General features: G+C 33.6%; 1 protein-coding gene across 4 annotated transcripts in view; it reads left to right on the top strand.

The window, feature by feature from the left end:
- The window catches only part of DMXL1 (Dmx like 1), a 132,883-nt gene that overhangs the window by 48,335 nt on the left and 66,509 nt on the right, over positions 1-18,039 (top strand). For all 4 annotated transcript variants that reach the window (XM_046665502.1, XM_046665501.1, XM_046665500.1 and 1 more), the window contains exons 14-24: positions 332-421; positions 502-604; positions 3,309-3,428; positions 3,722-3,943; positions 6,468-8,141; positions 9,395-9,502; positions 11,850-12,019; positions 12,541-12,638; positions 13,635-13,800; positions 14,634-14,895; positions 16,829-17,922. In XM_046665502.1, coding sequence (XP_046521458.1) covers positions 332-421; positions 502-604; positions 3,309-3,428; positions 3,722-3,943; positions 6,468-8,141; positions 9,395-9,502; positions 11,850-12,019; positions 12,541-12,638; positions 13,635-13,800; positions 14,634-14,895; positions 16,829-17,922 — 4,107 coding nt within the window. The remainder of the gene's footprint in view (positions 1-331; positions 422-501; positions 605-3,308; positions 3,429-3,721; positions 3,944-6,467; positions 8,142-9,394; positions 9,503-11,849; positions 12,020-12,540; positions 12,639-13,634; positions 13,801-14,633; positions 14,896-16,828; positions 17,923-18,039) is intronic.

The raw sequence follows: 18,039 nt of genomic DNA, 5'->3' as shown, positions 1-18,039 counted from the left end.
CTTAAAAGGCATTGAGACTTAGAACATTTCCACGAGATTGAAGTCAGTCTTCCACATTTATGGATATAAAATATTTTTCCCCCCTAATGGTTACCAAACATTGCTTTTGTTTTTCTCTGTGCCAGCTGAGCTGTAACTCTTATTCCTTCCTCTGTAATTCCTAGTAAGGTGTAAAGTCCTGGAATGTTTATGATGAAAGGGACTTGTGAACTAATTTAGCCCTACTTGAATTTATTATTTATCTATTATGTCTGAAATTTCACATTATTTGTTACTAATTATTTTTAATTTAATTGTTTAATAAAGGAGATATCCCTTTTTTTAAAAACAGAAATATGTTGGTGAAGTGTTTAACATCGTAAGTCAACAGTCAACAGCCAGGCCAGGATGCATTATTGCATTAGATCCCATTACCAAACTTGTAAGTATTATTTTTTTGGCCACTTAGCATTAGATAAATAGCATATATATCAACTTATGTTGGTATTTATTTACATTCAGAAAGGCAGAAAAACCCAGCTGCTTCATGTTTTTCAAGAAGACTTCATTTTGAATAACCTTGAGAAAAAAAATCTGGGAAAAGACAGAGTATTATTTGATGCAGGTAAGAAAGAATTTTTTATGTAATGAGAAATACTGTGTAGAGAATGTGAGGTAGTTAATAAAGATAAATTGATATAATGTTTCATATCATCTTTTTGAAGTTAACATGTTTCTATGTAGATTTGTGACATTATTTATCAAAAATGTCAGTATCTTTTTATTCTTAACCAGGAAATCAACATGAAAAAATTAAAGGAGTTTGTCAGCTATGTTTTTTAAAAAACATAGTAGAAGTATTTTTTATGATTAATCTGTGAGTGCTCTTTTTATAGATGGGGTCCTGCCTTAATAACTTGGATAATATGGACACGTGACCCTTTAGAAACCTACAACTTAAAGCAGTAGCTTAAAACTTCAAGTTATAATTTAAAGACTAATTGTCTTTATTAATACTTTTATAACAGTTTTAAAATTTTATTAAACCCCTCCACTTGATATTAACTGTTATTTTCCATAAGGGAAAGCAGAGCAAAATAAAGCTAAAATCTCTTGGTCATCAGTTTCAATGACAAAGCCAAACCAAACTCAAAAATGACTTTCCTTATAAAGCAACCTTACGGTGTGTGCCTGTTGCTTTAAAAGTCAGTTACCAAGCCTCAGGTAATAGTAATAACTACATTCTGTGTTCACTGTAAATCATTTTTCTTACTTCTTTTTTTTTTTTGAGGAAGACTGGCCCTGAGCTAACATCCATGCCCATCTTCCTCTACTCTTTTATATGTGGGATGCCTGCCACAGCACAGCCTGACAAGCTGTGTGTAGGTCCACACCTGGGATCCGAACTGGCAAACCCCAGGCTAATGAAGCGGAATGTGCGAACTTAAGTGCTGCGCCACTGGGCTGGCCCTAATTTTCCTTACTTCTCTCTTACATTATTTCTTTGTTCCACTTTTTTTCTATTTTTTATCTCCTTTGAGAAGTACACTTTCTAGTTCTGCACTTTTATGTTGAATGTCTAATTTCATGCCACTGCTTTCACTTAGTCTTCTGTCGTTTTCCGTGAGAATTCATGAACTGTACAAAAACACTTAAAGTGCTTTTGTAACCTCTGAATATAATATTGGAAAGATGCTAAAAAATGGTGAATAAAGATGTCAGGTACAGAATAAAGGGGTCGTTTATATCAACAAAATATTCTCTTTTTTCTTTTTATATTAAAATATTAATAAGAATATTAATATTGTTAATCCACATCTCTATCAGACTTTTTAAAGAAATTGCTCTCCTATGCTTAAGGTTGAGTTTTGCTATGATCTTCATCTATTCTAGCATTTTCTTTTCTATGATTCTTCAATTTTTAACTTTTTTTAAGTTTTTAAAAAAATATTCAGAGAATTCTTATACTCAAAAACTATTATCTTCATTATCAGGGTTTCCTGGGAGATACCCAAGGAGTTACGTTTTCATCTTATTTTACTCTAATGTCAAGAAGAGAAGAAATGTTTTAAAGATATTTTCGTTGTTGGGTCTTTATTTCTTGTTAGTAAAATTATCAGAAGTAGATTGATTTCTCTTCTTTTTTCTTTTGTTATAATCCTTATTCTTTCCTTCCTCTTAATTCTTGTAATGTAAATGCCTAACTTATCCAGAATGCATTACCAAAGTTATATTTTCATTTAGTCTCTTAACACAGTATGATTTTAGATATTTATGGTTATCTTTCTTTCCCAGAGTATTCCTTTGGAAACTTTTTTCTAATGCAAATTTGAAAAGATAAATTATTACAGTCTAGTAACAGTTGCTGTCTGATTTTTAAAATATATTCTTAGTTTTTATAGTATAATTTTTCTTTACATAATTTTGTACATAATGAAGACTAGCTTATAATTAAGAAAACTTGGATTAAAGTCTGTCATTAAAAAGAAGTTCACGGACTGGCCCAGTGGTGTAGTGGTTAAGTTTGTGCACTCCACTTTGGCAGCTCAGGGTTTGCAGGTTCAGATCCCAGATGCAGACCTACACACTGCTCATCAAGCCATCCTGTGGTGACATTGCATATACAAAATAGAAGAAGATTGGCACAGATGTTAGCTCAGCACAGTCTTCGTCAAGCAAAAAGAGGAAGATGGCAACAGATGTTAGTTCAGGGCCAATCTTCCTCACCAAAAAGGAAAAGAAAAGTTCATTTTTTTTCAGGCAGTAATGAACCACTGATTTTATGATATATTTTACATAGGTGCATTTGTTTATTTTGAATAACTTGTGTGCTGTTTAAGTTCTGCAGTTTGACTAAGAACGATTTTCTTGAATAACATGTGGTATAACAAATACTTACATTTTGGTCCTTAGATAAACATCATTAACAGGTCATTCTATTATGGAACTTGTTTACTTGAAAATATGTTTGGCAACACAATTTTCCTCATGATATGTTCACTTAAAGTATCTATCCCATAGTTCCTATCTGTTCAGATGTTTCCTACTTTATATGTGAACAATGTGATAGTGATGACTTTAATATATGATCTTTTAAGTCAATTCAAAAATGACATTTAAGCATAGCATACATTTAATTGTTAAAATTTTAAGTTAATATAAATTCACATGGTAAAGAAGTTGATTACATTCTATAATGACACTTTATGTTTGGAACTTTAGACAAGAATTTTGAATTTTTTAAAAAATTCAGTTATTGTAACTTGATATATTTAATAAGTTGCTTGTTTATCCATGTTAATAGTGAAAAATATCATTGATACCAACAGGCAGCTCATCTAATCGATTTTCTGAAAAATTCTACCTAATTGTAATAGAGTGTACTCAAGACAACCGTTCATTATTACAGATGTGGAATTTACATTTAAAATCCATTCCTGTCTCATTGGGTGAGTCTGTTTTTTTTTTTTCCCCTGAACTTTAAGTAGGCTTAAATTAACAAATTATATATGGCTAGACAGTTCAGTACATATTTTCAAAGCTAGTCTTATTGAGTGACAATAATTATAGTTTATTCATTTAATTAAAAACAAAATGGTTCTCTGATTTTCTTGCTATAAAAAATCATATTGATATGTTTGCTTTTTATCTTTTACAAGGCAGTTTTGGATTATAAAATGTAGCAATTGTAATGTTTATAGGGTTCCCCCCTGGTCTTTCATTCTTTTTTTATGTTTTATAGATGAAAAAGTAAATACTAAAATATCTGAAGCAGTTTGGCAGCAAGAAGAACATTATTCTTCTTCTCCAGAGCAGATCCTGTCTCCTTTTTCACAGAAGTATCAGGCTTGCAGAGCAAATCTCCAGAGTACCAGCAAGTTGACTCTGTCTTCAGAAATGGTTTATAGCCAAGAGTTGCACTTGCCAGAAGGAGTTGAGATAATAAGTGTTAAACCATCAGCAGGTTTGTAAATTTTGTGAAAATACACTCATCAAACTTTGTAATCCATGAGTGTTTAGTAGGTATTTAAAAATAGGTACAACTATCTCTTTTTAAATCCACACAGAAGCAAAAATGGAAGGAAGTACCCTAAATGGGAAAGTTAAATTTCTCATTATGTTTTCAGATTACCATGGCATTTGTCAGCCAGTTTTAGTCTTTAATATTGATGTCTAAAACAATTTTCATTATCCTTTTGTGAAGACAAAGTGAAAGTTTTTAGGGCAGAGATGATAACGAGATTGCATCTTATTTGCCAATTTTGATAATACTGGTAGTGGCTACCTGGAGCTGTGTGCTGTGAAGGATTCTGAGTGTATAGTTTCTGATATATATTTATTATTCTTATCCTAGGGCATTGGTTCTCAACTGTGGTCCCCAGATCAGCAGCATCAGCATTATCTGGGAACTTGTTAGAAATAAAAGTTCTTGGGCCACACTCTAGATTTACTGAATTACAAATTCTGGGGTGGGACCCAGCAGTCTTTTTTAACAAGACTTCCAGGTGATTTTAATGCCCACAAAAGATCGAGAACCACTGTTCTGGGTATCAAGAAAAGCAAAATGAAATCCATCTTTTTATCATTTAATTCTTTTATTTTCATAGTCACAGTGTGAGTTTTTGATCTTTTCTACTTCTCTGTCATTTTTTTGACTGATAACTTTGAATGCTTTTCAGATTGCCATGTCGTTATCAGGTGCTTAATCTTTTCTTATTGGTGAAATTAGTGGGAATAGGGATAACAGTGTTCTGACAATTTTTACACTCTGTTTCTTTGTATATTTTAATAAAAGAGGCATCAATGCAAGGAAAATTAAAGTTTGAAAAATAATGACTTTGCATTGACACAATTTTGAGAGCTGTTATTCTTAGCTAGAACAGTATGATCTTCACTACTGAATTCCAGTTAAAATAATATGGCAAATATACGAGAAACTGAAGATATTTCTAAAAACAATCCTCTTATTTAGGCCCAAGTTGAATTTGTAAAAACAAAAGAAGTCCTAAGGAAAAACAAAAAATTTGTTTGTTTGGCAAAAATAGCATATGGTAAAAACTTTTTTTCCTCATCTTAAGAATTTTTTCTTTTAATCAAGACTATTGAGAAGGATAAGCTCTTTATGCTCTGTTCAGCTCAGAGAAACCAACGGATAATGCTAATTGTGTCCTTTTGCAATACTGCTATATTCCTTGAGGACTTGTTTTTTAAAAACTTTACTACAGTTCTGTTGAAGTGTGCTTTTAAAAATACAATAGATATTTTATATAACATTTCTGTGATAATTAGTGGTTTATGTTTAATAGTTTAACTAGGACAGGGGCCGGCCCCGTGGCCAAGTGGTTAAGTTCCTGCACTCCGCTGCCGTGGCCCAGGGTGTCACTGGTTCGGATCCTGGGCGCAGACGTGGCACCGCTCATCGGGCCATGTTGAGGCGGCGTCCCATATGCCACAACTAGAAGGACCTGCAACTAAAATATACAACTGTGTACCGGGGGGGATTTGGGGAGATAAAGCAGCCAAAAAAAAAAAAAAGAAAGAAAAAGATTGGCCACAGTTGTTAGCTCAGGTGCCAATCTTTAAGGAAAAAAAAAAGGAAGATTGGCCACAGTTGTTAGCTCAGGCGCCAATGTTAAAAAGAAAAAAAAAAGCGTAGGACAGGGGTTGGCAAACTGTGGGCCACCAGCCTGTTATGTCAATAAGATTGATTGAAACGTAGCTGCACCTATTTGTTTACTTTTGTGTATGGCTGCTTTTGTTCTACAGTGGCAGAGTTGAGTAGTTGCAACAGAGACCCTATGGCTAGCAAGCGTAAAATAGTTAGCACTGTATGGCCCTTTAAGAAAAAGTTTACTGACCCCTGGTTTAGTAAATTAGCAGTATATAATTACATTAAGTCCAAGTAAATGTTAGGTCCCGCTTAGGAATCTTCTCAGCATCATTTATATCAAATACACCTCAATCATGGTGGGCCCATTTAGTACTTAGGTAAGTGTGGGCCATTCACGAAATTGCATTGAAAAATATTAAAGAGAACGAACCAATAAATGTTGACAAATTTTTTTAAATGTATTGATCTTGTTAAAATGAGATTTATAATAATATATAAAACTAGCAAAGAGTTGTGAAAAGAATGCTGGGTTGAGAACCAGGACTAGAATTCAAGTTTTCTAATTCTGCCTTGTTCTACCTGTTTGATTTAGGCATAGGATACTTAACACATTTGGTCAAGGATCCTTACCTTGACAGGAATTGAAGTAAATTATCTCAGAGTTCTCTTTCAGCTCTAGGTTTTGGTAATACTGTGCTTTTTGTATACATTTTTGATGTCATCGAAAGTTTCTTACTGATCTTGTTGACCCTTAAACTACATACAGACTGTCATGTTGTTAACAGTAGTTCATACAAAAGAAGAAAACTGTTAGTACGTGAAAACAGAAATATTTAACCAAATTTGACATTTTGTCAATGGGTTATTTTTATTTTAGGACATCTGAGTTCATCTTCCATATATCCCATATGCAGTGCTCCTTATTTATTGGCAACTTCATGCTCAGATGAGAAAGTAAGATTCTGGAGATGCAGAGTAACAGGTGGAGAATCTGCCACATCAGAGAATGGAAAAATGGATCTTGTATACATTTGGGAAGAATGGCCATTACTTATTGAAGATGGACTTGAGAACAATAGTAGTATAACTGTACCTGGTAGGCCTGTAGAAGTTAGCTGTGCACACACAAATCGTTTAGCAGTAGCATATAAGCAGCCTGCACCTAATAGTAGATCTTCTCAGGACTTTGTGATGCATGTAAGTATTTTTGAATGTGAGTCTACAGGAGGTTCATGTTGGGTCCTTGAACAGACAATTCATTTAGATGAATTAAATACAGTGTTGGACTCTGGCATTAGTATTGATAGCAATTTAGTGGCCTATAATAAACAAGAGGTATATTTATCCAGTAAAGAGAGTATCACATCAAACACAAAACATTTAGTTCACTTGGATTGGATGTCTAGAGAAGATGGTTCTCATATCCTGACTGTAGGAATTGGATCAAAACTTTTTATGTATGGACCCCTCGCTGGCAAGGTACAAGAACAGACTGGTAAGGAAAGCCTGGCATTTCCCCTCTGGGAGAGTACTAAAGTTGTGCCTCTTTCTAAATTTGTACTGTTACGAACTGTGGACTTGGTTTCTTCTGTGGAAGGTTCTCCACCTTTTCCTGTTTCTTTATCATGGGTACGGGATGGCATCCTGGTGGTAGGAATGGATTGTGAAATGCATGTATATTCCCAGTGGCAGCCATCTGCTAAACAAGAACCTGTTATAACAGATTCATACAGTGGAAGCACTCCATCTATAATAAGTTTAATAAAACAGAGTAACTCATCAAGTTCTGGATTACATCCTCCAAAGAAAGCTCTGACTCGATCCATGACCAGTCTTGCACAGAAAATCTGTGGAAAGAAAACTGCATTTGATTCTTCTGTGGATATGGAAGATTCAGGTCTTTTTGAAGCAGCTCATGTTCTTTCTCCAACTTTACCTCAGTACCATCCCTTGCAGCTGTTGGAACTCATGGATCTTGGCAAAGTTCGGAGAGCAAAGGCCATCTTGTCACATCTTGTCAAGTGCATTGCTGGGGAAGTTGTGGCTCTTAATGAAGCTGAATCCAATCACGAACGCCGCCTTAGGTCTCTCACTATCAGTGCTAGTGGAAGCACAACCAGAGACCCCCAGGCATTCAACAAGAGTGAAAATACAGATTACACAGAAATAGATTCTGTCCCTCCACTTCCTCTATATGCCTTACTCGCAGCAGATGATGATAGCTGTTACTCATCTTTGGAGAAATCTAGTAATCAGAGTACTTTAAATAACTCAAAAGAAAGTTATGATGAGCTTTTTCAGATCTCAGCTTTAACGACTGATAGTCATATGTTAGAGACAGATGAAGAAAATACAAAGCCCAGGGTTATTGACCTTTCACAATACAGTCCGACTTACTTTGGTCCTGAGCATGCTCAGGTTCTTTCTGGCCACTTACTTCATTCTAGTTTACCAGGACTCAGCCGGATGGAGCAGATGTCTTTGATGGCCTTAGCAGATACGATTGCAACAACCAGCACTGATATTGGAGAAAGCAGAGACAGAAGCCAAGGTAAAACTAAATTGGGTATAGGATTAGAGGAAAAAACTGATGATAATATTTTTACCTATTTTCATAGAAAATAATCTTAAATAATTGTTATAAAAATGATGCCCATGAAGGTTTTTAAAATCACCCTTGCTGCCTTCACAATAGTTTTAACTTGAATGTATACTATTTATCCCATAAGTCATAGTACTCTGAGAAAATGCACAAAGATTCATTATGGCCTGTTATTTTTACCTAATTGCTTAAGAATGTTAAAGATCCAACTGAATCCTTTTGAGTTTAACGAGTTAACATTCTTATTAAATAGTTAGATACTTGAAAATGAAAGGTGCTTTCTGCTTTTTTTCTTCTCATGTTGTAATAATCCACTATTAATTTGGTTTTTAAAATATTGAAGTTTTAAAAAAAATTAGCATTAATGTATATTCCTATCTAGAAAACAAAAGTAAACATAATATAGTTAGGTATTTTCCTCACCCAGAGAGAGTATTTTTTCTTCTTAATTTCCTGAGTTATTAAAAAATTTGGATGTAGAATTCCCGTCAAATCTCAAATAAGTTCTGAAATTAACAAGTCCATCCTTCTGTACCACATGTAGGTCAGTAGGATGCATCTCTAGAACTATGCTTGAAAGGAAAATATGGGGTAAATTTAAGGGGAAAAAAATAATAATTAAAAATTTAAGAAAAGAATAAGTTGGTCATAATTGTGACATTTTAAGAAGTATTCCTAGTAGATATTAGTTTTTAGTGTGAATTTATTATTAGCATTTTATTTTTTAATTGTTTAAAGTAAAAATCAGGCCCTCCCACCGTATAACTGTTTCTTCCAGTGTTAGCAGCACTATTATTATTGGGATGGATGTATGACTTGAATCAGTATGGAAAATATTGTAAAGTGCACCACAGAGAAGGTTAAACTGTTTTAGAATTCAGTCACATTTTAATTTAACTAAGATTCAGATCAGAGAAGGTCAGAATATAAAAAATGTCATAGACTCTGAGTCAATTCATTGTCTTCTTTATTATTTTTCAAGTTATTTAACTATACTACTGCTTTTCTCTATAATGTATAATTGTATAGAAAAATATTAGATGATAATTAGACTAACTTTTGTCAGTTTCAGAATGTTGTGTCCCTGTCTTTGGTGCTGTGTCGTATGCTGCTTGCCAGAATTGTTAGCATTTACTTATGTTTTCCTAATGAAATGGTTTTTTATAAATAAAAATAAGTAAATACTTTTTTCTTTTTAATAGGTGGAGAAACTCTTGATGAATGTGGGTTAAAATTTCTTTTGGCTGTTCGACTTCATACTTTTCTTACAACTTCCCTTCCAGCTTATCGAGCTCAACTCCTACACCAAGGTGATTTTGGTAGTAATCTATTAAAAGGAAGTAAGGCCAGTAGAAGAAGAGAGGCTTGAGAACTTTTAAGTTTGTTTTTGCCCAGCTATGATAATGATCATAAATTTGACATGTACTAAGTTTCCTTCATTTATTTTTTAAAATATTTATTTATTTGCTTAAAACATTGGAATTTTTTGGTAGATGGAAAAAGTTAATGAAGAAATGGATATTGGACAATTGGATATTCTGTGTTACATTTTCAAATGTATCATACATTAAAGGCCAATTAGTATCGTTTTATTCTCTTTAATTTCCTTTTTAGATTTTCTTTTTTCTCCTTTTTGTCATTTATCTGAATTCAGTTTTTTCCTCCAAATTTGAATAACATTTTTGTTATAGAAATAATTCATATTCAATTTTTAAGTATTTTACAAAAAGTACAAAACATGGAAAATAAAAATCCATCAACCCCCAAAACTACTGTTAACATTAATGTGTGTTTCAGGTGTTAGTTGAATAACATTTCAGATACTCTCATAACCTGTGAATCAGGACTCACAAAGTAACAAATACTTTACTTAAGTTTAAGGTAACTTAAACAAAACAGGATATTTATTTGCTCAATGCCCAGGAAGTTCAAGAGAGAGAGCTGGCTTCCAGCATTATTGGATCTTGAGGTTTAAACAGTCTTATTGGGACTCTACAGGTTAGCTTCTGCTCATTGGTCTCTGTTCTTGCTGTCTCTTTTCCTTTCTGTCTGCTTCTCTTTCTGCTTCCTCCTTCCCCTCATTTTGCATTCAGCTTTGGAAAAGTAAAGCTTAAAATTCCAAGTCAAATTCTTTAATTATTTATGAAAAATTATTGAATTTGGTAGAGAATAGGAATCTAAAAATAATTTACAATAACGATCCAGTCACAGCATAGGTGTTTTGTTTTGTTTTGTCTTCTTCTCTTTTTTCTTTGAGGAAGACTGGCCCTGAGCTAACATCCATGCCCCTCTTCCTCTACTTTATATGTAGGACACCTGCCACAGCATGGCTTACCAAGCAGTGCCGTGTCCTCATCCGGGATCCGATCCAGTGAACCCCAGGCCACCGAAGGGGAACGTGCGCACTTAACCGCTGCACAACTGGGCCAGCCCCTGTTTTATCTTCCTAATTTTTATGTCTTTATTTCCAAAGACTTGGGTATAGTGGGCATTTCGGATAGCTTGACACTGGATATTAGCTTAAAAACTTGAGTCCGTATATGTCAGAGCCACAACCTAAAAATTAGGGGCTGGCCCCGTGGCCGAGTGGTTAAGTTGGCGCACTCCGCTGCAGGCGGCCCAGTGTTTCGTTGGTTCGAATCCTGGGCGCGGACATGGCACTGCTCATCAAGCCACGCTGAGGCAGCGTCCCACATGCCACAACTAGAAGAACCCACAACGAAGAATATACAACTATGTACCGGGGGGCTTTGGGGAGAAAAAGGAAAAAAATAAAATCTTTAAAAAAAAAAAAAAATTAATCATTTACTTCATTAAATAATACTAAATAAAAAGTACTGTGAGGAGACAAAATAAAAGCTGAACAATAACATGTATGGGCCAGTAGGTTGAGAGAATTGTTGATGTAAATGATGCTGTCTAAATATAAAAAGTATCTTACTAGTATAGTGATATGAGATAATAATAGTTATGCGCCAGGTTCTATTCTAAACGCTTTAACTATATTATTTCTTTTAATCCTCACAACAATGTTATAAGGTAAGTGCTATGATTATTCACATTTTGTAGATGAGGAGGAATCAAGAGACTAAGTAACTGGCCAAAGTTATATGGTTGATTAGGGATGGTGCTGGAATTTAATGTATGCATTCAGATTCCAGGGTCTTTGCAGTTTTTAGTTCTGTTCACCAAACTATACTGTCTACTTGATGCTTTTTTAATTCCATGAAATTAAATCCATAAAATAAACGTTGACCAAAGTAAGATGAGAATCAGCTTTGAAGAATCATACCAGTATAGAATAATGCTTTGTGTTTCTCGTTTTCTAAGAAAAGATCATGTATAATACCTAGCGAAAAGAAATCCTCAACACAGTGGTATTTGCCATGGGCATTTTTTCTTATATTTAAAAAAATTATATTTTAATTATAGAAAATATATACTCATTGTAGAAAATATTGAAATGATAGAGTTGTTCGGAGAAGGAAGAAAAAAAGTAACCCATATTCCCTCTAACCCTAAACACTTAATTGTAAATCTATGAGTCTCATATAAAGTTTAGACATTTTTATGGCAAATATGGAACACACATTTCTGGTAATCATTATATAGTCATGTTTATATTTCTTATAACCATTATTTTTCACATTTCTTCAGGCCTGTCTACTAGTCATTTTGCCTGGGCATTTCACTCAGTAGCTGAAGAAGAACTGTTGAACATGTTGCCAGCAATGCAGAGAGACAGTCCCACTTGGTCTGAACTAAGAGCTATGGGTGTAGGGTGGTGGGTCAGGAATACTCGTATCTTACGTAAATGCATAGAAAAGGTAAGTGTTTTATTTTGATACAAAAATTAATTAATTAATATATTTTAGATGTTTCTTTAAATGACATTCCATGTTTTCGCTCCTGCTTTTTTTTTGAAACAGTAAAATGCTTTTAGTCTTTATATTTCAAACTATCATGTTGATAAAATTTTTTAAAATCTATATTCTAATTCTTAAATTGCTAGTTGACACATTTGTTTAGTAGTATATGTCTGGTTTTTACAAAATAATATATATATACATGTTTAGAAAAATAAAATAGTACAAAAAAGCTTGTAATGAAAAGCATAGTCTCATTTCTACCTGTCTGTGTCCTTGGAGGCTACCGCCATAAGTTACTTTTGTAATTATAAAATAAATATGTATATGTATATACATGCGTGCATGCATTCATATACATATTTTCTGTATTTATCGAGCATTTAAATAGATAATGTGTACCAGTCTTGTATATGTGGGAAATTATTTGTTCACTTAAAAATTGTTTCTGTGACATTTTGTCTAATATTTTCTACTTATAGGTAGCCAAAGCAGCCTTTTATAGAAAGAATGATCCTTTAGATGCTGCCATTTTTTACCTTGCCATGAAAAAGAAAGCTGTGATTTGGGGATTATATAGGTAGGTGAGAAAACTGCTTCAAAATGAAAATTTTTTTATGAGGAATAAATGTATGAAGTAAAGATTTATTGTGCTTGTTAGTGTGATTCATGTAGATTCTTAGTTATTTTCGTATTTAAGGAGCAATTTCATAGGGAAAAAGCCGAGGTGTTTTCTAGAGCAGAAGAATGTTGATAAGATCACTTCAGTTTATTTTCAGATTTATCAGTCCAGAAAAGCATTTTTTTTGCTTATTTTAAGAACTTCTCTTGATGCTCCTGTAGAACAAAAAAACTAAACCAGAAACTTGCATCTGGAGTGGGGAAGATGAACTGGTGGAATCTGGAACAGACATCTACCCTCTGCCTTATTAAGACCTCATGGACCAGGCTATTCTTCCAAACTGCCCTTCTCCTGTGGGCCCTGACCCCATTCTTGAGCTAGGGTCACGTAGAATTTTTCTCTTTCACTTGTCCTCAGTAACACTTGGTGAACATGATTATCGTAAGTAGTTCACTATTTGTTTTGGCTTCAGTTCTAAGTGAATCCATGTGAACAGCAACCTTTGCGGGGAAATATGGCACTGATCAGTTTTGTAAGAGATTAGATCTTTCAGGATTGTTTTGAATCAGAACAAATTCCTTAGATTTTGATCACCAAAGTCAGCATCAGGTGGGCAGCAGGGATACAGGTGATAGATGAGGTTTAAATGGTAAAGTAGCACAGAAGTTTATGTAAATTATATATTTTGCGTGAATTTAAAAATAATTTCTCACAATGCTGCTAGTGCACTTCTCTTTGTTGTTTGAAAGAAATTTTTTCAATAATCTCTGAGATTTATATGAAAAAGTAAATGGTTACCATAAATGTTCTTTTTGCTCAGAAGTAGATGTATAGTAATTTACAAACTGGCAAATGTTTCTTTTGAGTCTTAACTTTTAAGTTGCTGTCTTTATAAAATTGGTTTTGATGTAGAAACATTGTGTTCCAAAATTTTCACCTTTGTTTCCGTTGTAGATCGCAAAAAGACACCAAGATGACACAGTTTTTTGGACATAATTTTGAGGATGAGAGATGGCGTAAAGCAGCTTTAAAGAATGCTTTTTCTTTGTTAGGCAAACAAAGATTTGAACATTCTGCCGCATTTTTTCTTTTAGCTGGTTGCCTCAGAGATGCAATTGAGGTAATGAATGAAATATTTTTGAAAACAGTATTGTCATCTTTTTAAGCTCTTTATCTAGGGCTTAATTGTTTTTTGTTTTTAATTTCAACTTAAATGTAGTGGAAATAACACAAGGCTAAATACCTAAAGTAACTGGTAATATTTAATAGTGACTTAAAATTTTGTCATTTAGCTTGAATGGTATTTATACAGAGTTAAGATTATCCCAGTTGTGTTGATTAGAAGAGATAGGTAATTGATCTGCCTCTTAAGAATACTCATGAACAGGTTAAAAAAAAAAGTTTTTCCTATCAGTTGAAACATATTTGAATCTGTATTTGCCTATGCCTTAGTTCATGAACCTTAGCGAATTTTAACTGATTATTTCTCAGTAAACCTTAAAAAATTATAAACATTTAAGATAGCATAACATTTCTGTCTCAATTGACCTTTTGCTCAGTTTTATTGAGTGATTCAGAACAACTTTTTAATTTGGAAACACTATAGTCTGCTGCTGATGTAGATGAGGAAGAGTAAAAGTTCAAGAATAGAACAATGTATGTCATTTGAATTGATACTATTAGGAATTACTCATTATTTCCTCATTGGGCTAATTCTTTTTGCAAATATATATTTAGTACTAGTGGGTAGATTTGCAAGTATTAGCATAAATGTTGTCGAGTGGATATGCTAAAGCAAGCAGTATATATGTTTTGTTTGTTATTATCTTTGTTCACTAATTTCAGATATTAATAAAGCCTGTGTTTGTCTAGTTATTAGTGAGTCAGTTGAGTTTATCTTAAAAGATGCCCCTGCTTATTTATAAACAATGTTTCTTTTCTTTTTTTGTGAAGGTATGTCTTGAGAAATTGAATGACATTCAGTTGGCTCTTGTAATAGCAAGACTTTATGAGTCTGAATTTGATACATCTGCAACATATAAATGTATTTTACGTAAAAAAGTTTTGGGAATTGATTCTCCTGTCAGTGAACTCAATTCATTGAATATAAATACACATTATGATCCTTTTCTTCGGAGTATGGCATATTGGATTTTGGAAGATTATGGTAGTGCTCTGGAAACGTTAATAAAGCAACCTATCAGAGAGGATGATGGTAAGCTACACTCCAAAGATATTAATGGTTAAGAATTTTATTTTAAAAAAAGAATTTTGTTAGTATTTGCTAGGTGCAGAACACACTGTTGGGTGCTAAGGGTAGTACAAAGCAAATTGAAGACATGGTCTAAAACTTTATGGTTTAGTTGGGGACACAGAGTTATGTATATGTAGTTTTTTGCTTTTTTTTTCTCCCCAGAAAAATAAATTATTTTAAAACCAAGGACTTTGGATGTTCTGTTTTTATGAAATTGATGTATTGTACATAAATATTATCAACATTTGAATATAAATGTTTTGAAGAAAATACTGGTATAATGTCAGTTTATCTTAGGTGGAAGTTAGTGAATTTGTTATTCAGTTGTGTAATTTTTATAGTATAAATATATTTAGTGTAAAGAAAGTTAAGTAGTGTGATTAAAAATCTTTAAATAAATTCTTGACTGTCTTGTTTATGAGGTGAGTGAGGTGGAGAATTTTTTGTAATGTAGTCTTTTGAGCCCTACTTCTAGTTTTTGTTTTAGAATCCACTTTGCTAAAGGTTTTCTAGAGGTTAGTGTAAAATGGAGTTCTTTATATAAATTCATATAAAAATCATAGGATGTACTTTTCAAATATTTTCCCATAGGTAGAATTCAGTTGTGTCTGGTAGCTGGTATAATAGGTTATCTTATCATTTGGAGTACTTATTAGAAAAGGTTTTAGTTCATAGCTTTTGACATAACATCATTTAATCAGAAAGTATCATGTGTCTTACTATGAGAAACTTATCAGAAAGCCACGTTACTCAGTTGTTCAATTCTCCTAGCCATCTGAGCTGAAGATTTCTAGACTAGTCTCTATGTAATGAAGAGTGAAAAGAAAACACCTTTTCCATTCACTTTTCCATACCTACCCGCATTCATGTCAAAAATGTATTTTAATTTGGGATGAATACAAGATCAGATACTTTTAGAGCCAGTTAAACCCTGTATTATAGAAGAAACTTTTAAAAAATAATAGTCGCTTGGACCAGGATGATAGGAGTAGAGGCAAAGAGAAGTGGTTGGATTTGGAATATCGTTTTAAGGTTGGTTAGATAGGACTGGATTGGATATGGAATGTGGAGAGAATAAGAGTCAAGGATAATTCCTGGGTTTTTAGCTTGAGCAATAGATAAATGACACAGGGAAGGGTAGGAGCAGATTTGGGGGAGTCTTGTTTTAGAAAGAGAAGACTTCTCTGATGAAGTGACCTTTGAGCAGAGACCTAATTGAAATGAACAAATAATCAGTGTAGGTATCTGGGTAAAGAGTGGCTTAGGCCAAGGGCACACTAAATGAAAAGACCCTGAGGCAAGAATTTGTACATATAAATGGAAGTGTAATGTAGGTCTTTGGATATAGTAGTCTAGATTTACAGGGTGAAGTTGGGACTGGAAATAGAGAAGTACAAGTCATCAGCATATAGATGATGTTCAGAGCCATGGGACTATATGTACAAGTCATCAGCATATAGATGGTGTTTAAAGCCATGGGACTATATGAGTTCACCCAGGGAGTGTAGATAGAAAAGAAGTCAAGCACTGAATTCTAGAACACTCTCAACATTCAGAGGTAGAGAAGATGAGGAAGATGTATCACAGCATTCTGAGAAGGAGTGTCTAAGAGGGTAGGAGAAAAAGCACTAAGAGTGTGTAAGTGAATGTTTTAAATTATCTTAGATTATTACCTGAAGAGATGTGAAATCAGCATAACCTTTGTTTTCCTACTGTGTTAGAACACTTTCATTACAAATGTGTTCTTATCTGTTCAATGCTGTGTATTAAGTGTGGTCTGTTAATAAAATTTTGTCAAAAGACCAGGTAGATAAAGGTGCCATAGTAGAGGAAAAGGACTACAGTATAACATTTGAAGAATTTTTCTTGGCTCATAAAATGAATTTACTTTCAGATCAAGTCATGTCGTCAGCCTGTAATCCTGCAGTTTTTAATTTCTACAATTATCTAAGAACACATCCTCTTTTGCTGAGACGTCATTTTGGATCATCTGATGCATTTTCCACACACATGAGTTTAACAGGAAAAAGTGAACTGGCAGGAACAATTAGTTTAAGTGAAAGAAGATTATTTTTTACTACTGCCAGTGCTCATTTAAAAGCTGGCTGCCCCATGTTAGCTTTGGAAGTATTATCAAAGATCCCAAAAGTCATCAAGAAAACAAAACCTTTTTTTAGAACATCTAGTTTTCTGGATACTAGTAAAGACTGTTCTCTTTCTTCTCCACTGAAATTGGATGTAAGGGAAGATAAGTCTTCTGCTGTTGATCATTCACAGTCGCTGATGAATGGTTTTGGATCTTCTTCAGAGGGTTCCTCAGAGAAGCAGTCAAACTCCACTCTTTCTTTTGACTGGAGCCAACCAAGTTTTGTATTTCAGGATGACTCTTTAGAATTAAAATGGGACAGTGATAATGATGAAGAAAATGAGGATCTCCCTATTTCAATGAAAGAACTAAAACCTTTACAGAGAAAAATAGGAAAAAAAATAGGTGAAACAAGTTCTAATTACACAGAATCTCTCAGCACACTGGATGAAAATGACATTTTAAGTCCATCAGAAGATATAATTGCAGTTCAATTAAAATTTAGAGCATGTTTAAAGATTCTCACAGTAGAACTTCGTACTTTATCTACTGGCTATGAAATCGATGGTGGAAAATTGCGTTACCAACTGTACCACTGGCTTGAAAAAGAGGTGATAGCTCTTCAGAGGACTTGTGACTATTGTTCAGATGCCGAAGAATTACAGTCTGCATTTGGCAAAAGTGGAGATGAATTTGGATTAAACGAAGATGCTGAAGATTTGCTTCACCAAACAAAAGCGAAACAAGTGAGAGAAAATTTTCAGGAAAAAAGACAGTGGCTTTTGAAATATCAGTCACTTTTGAGGATGTTTCTTAGTTACTGCATACTTCATGGATCCCATGGTGGGGGTCTTGCATCTGTGAGAATGGAATTGATTTTACTTTTACAAGAATCTCAGCAGGTATGTAACATATGATAGCTATGTACAAAAAACAGTTTTTGATACTGCTTTTTTTGTTTTTAAATATTAGAATTATTTCCTTCATTATGCTTGCTTTAAGGAGTACTTTTTTTTTCT

The sequence above is a fragment of the Equus quagga genome, chromosome 7 (assembly GCF_021613505.1).
Source record: "Equus quagga isolate Etosha38 chromosome 7, UCLA_HA_Equagga_1.0, whole genome shotgun sequence".
Classification (NCBI taxonomy): Eukaryota; Metazoa; Chordata; class Mammalia; order Perissodactyla; family Equidae; genus Equus; species Equus quagga.
Note: the sequence above shows the minus strand (reverse complement) of the source record. Positions and strands in the feature narration are given on the sequence as shown.